General features: G+C 52.0%; 1 protein-coding gene across 1 annotated transcript in view; it reads left to right on the forward strand.

The window, feature by feature from the left end:
• RHBDD2 (rhomboid domain containing 2) overlaps positions 1 to 3,859 on the forward strand; it is a 9,012-nt gene extending 5,153 nt beyond the window's left edge. The window contains exons 3-4 of the mRNA XM_019646944.1: positions 412 to 562; positions 2,901 to 3,859. Coding sequence (XP_019502489.1) covers positions 412 to 562; positions 2,901 to 3,255 — 506 coding nt within the window. The 3' untranslated portion in view covers positions 3,256 to 3,859. The remainder of the gene's footprint in view (positions 1 to 411; positions 563 to 2,900) is intronic.
• Positions 3,860 to 4,161: the final 302 nt, after the last annotated feature.

The following is a 4,161-nucleotide window of genomic DNA, read 5'->3' on the forward strand; positions in this document are numbered from 1 at the left end:
TATTGAGGCAAGGTGCCTTCTATCTGGGACAAAAGTACAAGAAGATGTCAGTCCCCTCTATAGGGTATTAGGACAGTCTCCTGCCTCATCCCACTGCAAGGATGGAGGTGTGTCCTGGCTTATGACTTGATTGCAGGGCTTAGAGGGGCTCAAGAGATAGGATGGGATGGCACAGGGGAAGGTGAAGTGTTAGCACCTATCTGCCCTCCCCTATTGCTGGGCCACATTCCTTCTGAGGTACAAGGCATAGAAATTCTTGCTTTCCTTTGACCTTGAAATTCCAGTCAGTTTATGGTAGAAAAAGCACTAATGCCCATGTAGAATAAATGTGGGAGCCTGTATTCTTCTATGGGGGGGGGGTTCACTCTTCCCTTTACCTGCCTCCGATTTTACTTAATATGCTGACCCCAGATGGCATCACATACTGCTATTCCCTCGACCTCTCAGAGCGTGTAGCATTGAAGCTCGACCAGAAGTTCCCCTTCAGCCTGATGAGGAAGATTTCAATGTTCAAGTACATCTCCGGCTCTTCAGCGGAAAGACGAGCCGCCCACAGCCGGAAGTAAGTTACAGAACCCTTAAGTCGAATTAAAACAATTCCAGGGTGTGACTGATTCAGTGTCCTGGCGACAAAGGAATAAGGCGTGGGCAGCCCTGGGCCCAGAAAACCTATGCCCAGGCGTCGTCTGAGCACTGCAGGTCTTGCCCAATGATCTCTGAGGTAGGAAGCGAGCAGGAGTGGGCAAGGGAAGGCATCTGAAGCACTTGTGCATAATCCCGAGTGATTTGTGGCAGACTGTGGGAGGGAGTGGCCTTATCTAGTGTTATTACCAACCCTGACAAGCGCTCAGCAGGTCGGGTTGGGCTCTTGTGTGGTGCACTGGTGAGAAGCACAGACAGTCCACACAGCTGCCTGTGGCTTAGGAGGTGGCATAGCCGAGACCTCAGAGATAGGGTTTCCTTGGCCACCCAGCAAGAGAAGGTGAGGTTTACTCTTTTCTAGTCCAGGCTTGTTAACCTCTCAACGGAAAGTGTGAGTCAGAGCGCATGTAGTGTCATTCATTTTAGAGAGGAGACCCAAAGAGGACAAGAGTCTGTCTCCAGATGCACAGGCGGGAAGGCCCAGCCTAGAGCTGGGGTCTCTAGCTCTGCTTCCAGATCTCACTCCTTTTCCACGCCACCGGCTGCTCTGTCCTTCCCGGGTTTCTGTCCACACTGAGACTTCACGCTGTAGGAGGTTTTCTTTCCTTCAGCAGTCCCTCCAAAGGAAGGACTTACTGTGAAGTCAGGATGTCAGTGGCCCTTTTCTATCTTCGAGCTGTGGAGTAAACTTTGCCCTCCTAGCTGGCCCGGATGTGGGGTAGGAGTTGAATTGGAAGCTGCTCTTATTTCAGGAGGTGGGCGCTGCCAGCCCTCACTGGCTCAGGGCCCTTTGACCATTTTTTAAAGACGTGTGTTGGGGGAAAAGGGTGTGTGTGTGTGTGTGGGGGGTAGCTGTGAAAAACAAATGCACGCTCACCCATTTTGCTTTAGGCAAGTAGTTCTTGGGGTCTAAATGTGTGGGAGGCTGTTTGATATAGAAGGAGGTGAACTGTGGTTTTTTGGCTATTAATAATTGTTCTCACGGAATCTAGAGAGGACTTACAGGGTCCTCGGGTGCAATCTCCCACCCTGTGAAAGAGTCCCCTCTAGAACAGCTGGTAATGGTCATGGTCACCCCAGCCTTAACTCACACCCCCTGGTGGCTGGGAGCTCACTGCTCAAGGCAGCCCCTAATGAGAAAGTCCTTCCACGCAGAATTGCAGGGGCCTCTGTGGCTGTGACTCATTGGTGCCAGGTGTGATCCTGCTTCACCATGACATGTAGATCCAGGTAGGGGACATGGTGACCCTTTCAGTTCCTTCCATGTTCCTTCCACGGCATGGTGTTGGGTCCCTCATAATCCTGCCTGCTGGAGGCACCCAAAGCAGAAATGGTGTTTCAGATGGCCTGACAGTGAGACACGGGCAGCACTGCAGTGTGCATGTCTGTTGGGCAGTTGACATGGCTGTCTGGACAGCTTTGCGTCTCTGGAGACTCTTGCCGAGCTTCTGGTAGGCCCAAACCCCTACCTTTTAAAATACCCTAGAAGTGCTGTTAAGTGTCCTGTGTCTGTGCTTATTTGTACATTTGATTTGTAAGGTCAGGTTTTAATCAAAATGTATACGTGTTCAGTTCAGTCACCTGACAGACATGGGTGATGTTGGCATTCATTCTCCATATTTGGAATTTTGCACGAAACTTCAGAGGATAAAACCCTTAGGATGTGTCGCCATTCGTGGTCCCAGCCACATGTGTCTGTGGTAGGGTCTTTAACCTCAGCACAGATAGCTCCCCACATCTGTCAGGTCGGTTTCTGCCAACCAGGACTTTGAGCTGTAAGTATTCCTTCCTGAAGTCATATGTAGAAAATGTCACAGCAGACAAGACCTAGGCCCAAGTCCTATGTTACCTTGTTAGAGCCCCCGACCCTCCCTCTCACAGGGATGGATCTCTTTGGGTAGAATTACACAGCTGGCCACAAACACACTGACTGCTGTGACCTGGTCCCCATCTCCATTCGGTTTGCAAGCTGCTATGAGAAGGTTACACTCAGGGGGTCAGGGGTCCAGTATCTCTCTTGCTGGCTTGCTGCAGGACTGAGTGGGCCCTTTCCTCTCTGGGCATCTGGTTTTTGTTTAGTTGAGATTAACCTTTCCTTGCTTGGTACTTAGAGCCAGTCACAGCAAATGTCTGTCCAAAGCATGTTGTAATATAAAGCACTACAGCGACCAAAGCTTTTCTCATGTGGGACCAACAGGGGGTGCTGTGTGCCTTGGCTTTCTAGCTGAATGACCATTTTCTCTCTTGTTTCATTCTAGGCTGAACCCTGTGCCTGGCTCCTACCCTGTGCAGAGTAGCCACCCTCACGTGCCCCCAAGCCACCCTGTCTCCCAGATACAGCATGCCAGTGGCCAGAAGATAGGCTCCTGGCCAGCCTGCGCTCCTGGGCACATGCCCAGCCTGCCTCCCTACAAGCCTGCCTCTGGCCTGTGTTACGTGCAAAACCATTTTGGCACAACCCCTAACTCCAGTGTCTACCCGGCTTCTGCGGGGGCCTCCCTGGGGGTCCAGCCCCCAGCCCCCCTCAACTGCCCTGGCACTGTGTATTCCGGGGCCATGGCCACTCCAGCAACTGCAGGCTCCAAGGAGGGCTCAAGGGTCCTGATCCCCTGATGGGGAATTTCTGGGGAAGTTATCTCACGTCTCAGCCTTCTGAAGAAGGTCCTCTCTGAGCTAAGGTTTTCTTGACAAAAATTATTTATTGAACACCTCTATGTGCCAGGCTCTGTGTTGAGTACTTTGATATATCTTCCTGTTTCATCCTCATGACAACTTTGTGAAGTACAGTTTACTGTCCCCAGTTTATAGCTGCAGAAGCAAGACTGTGATTCCATGAAGTCCGTAGCTTTGTAGTGGCACAGCTGGGCTTCTTGGCTCCAGGCCCAGGGCTCCTCCCACCTGCTGTCCTGCCTCCCAGAAGCACCTGGGCGAAGAGGGCATTGTCAGTGGCTGCCAATGGCTAGTTCCCACCCTGCGTTTCCTTCCTGTCACTGTGTAGTGCTGTTGGTTGTGTGGTTTCTGTGTGTCTGCCCCTCGGGAACTCCCAGCTGGTGTGCTTGGCAGTCCCCAGGCCTGTGTAGTGTTTCTCCCTGCAGCGACCCTCCCCATCTCCCAGACATCTGCCCCTGGAGTGGTGGAAGGGCCAGTGTGAACGGCAGCTTGCTGGTGGGTCCATAGTGTTGATTACCTTTGTATAAAGAAACAACCTCTAACCTGCCGTTAGTCTGTGGTCTCTTTGTCCTCTGGCTGGGGGGTGTGGAGAGCAGGATTTGGGCAGTGATGATGTGGGGTATGATGCCTAGAAGAAAAGTGTATCAGTGGTCAAGTCAGGCAAATGGCCTCCACCCAGCAGGGATCTGACATGGGAAGTGAGTTGCAAAGGTACTGGGCCAGCTGAAAGGGCAAACAGGAAGGTTTGGCAACCCTAAGATTAGTGACAGTAGGAAGCCACTACTGCTGTTAGGGAGGAGGGGTAGTTACCAGAGCCCCAAGTGGGACCACCACAAAAGGGCTGCCTGG

Source organism: Hipposideros armiger, unplaced genomic scaffold (assembly GCF_001890085.2).
Source record: "Hipposideros armiger isolate ML-2016 unplaced genomic scaffold, ASM189008v1 scaffold_107, whole genome shotgun sequence".
Taxonomy (NCBI): domain Eukaryota; kingdom Metazoa; phylum Chordata; class Mammalia; order Chiroptera; family Hipposideridae; genus Hipposideros; species Hipposideros armiger.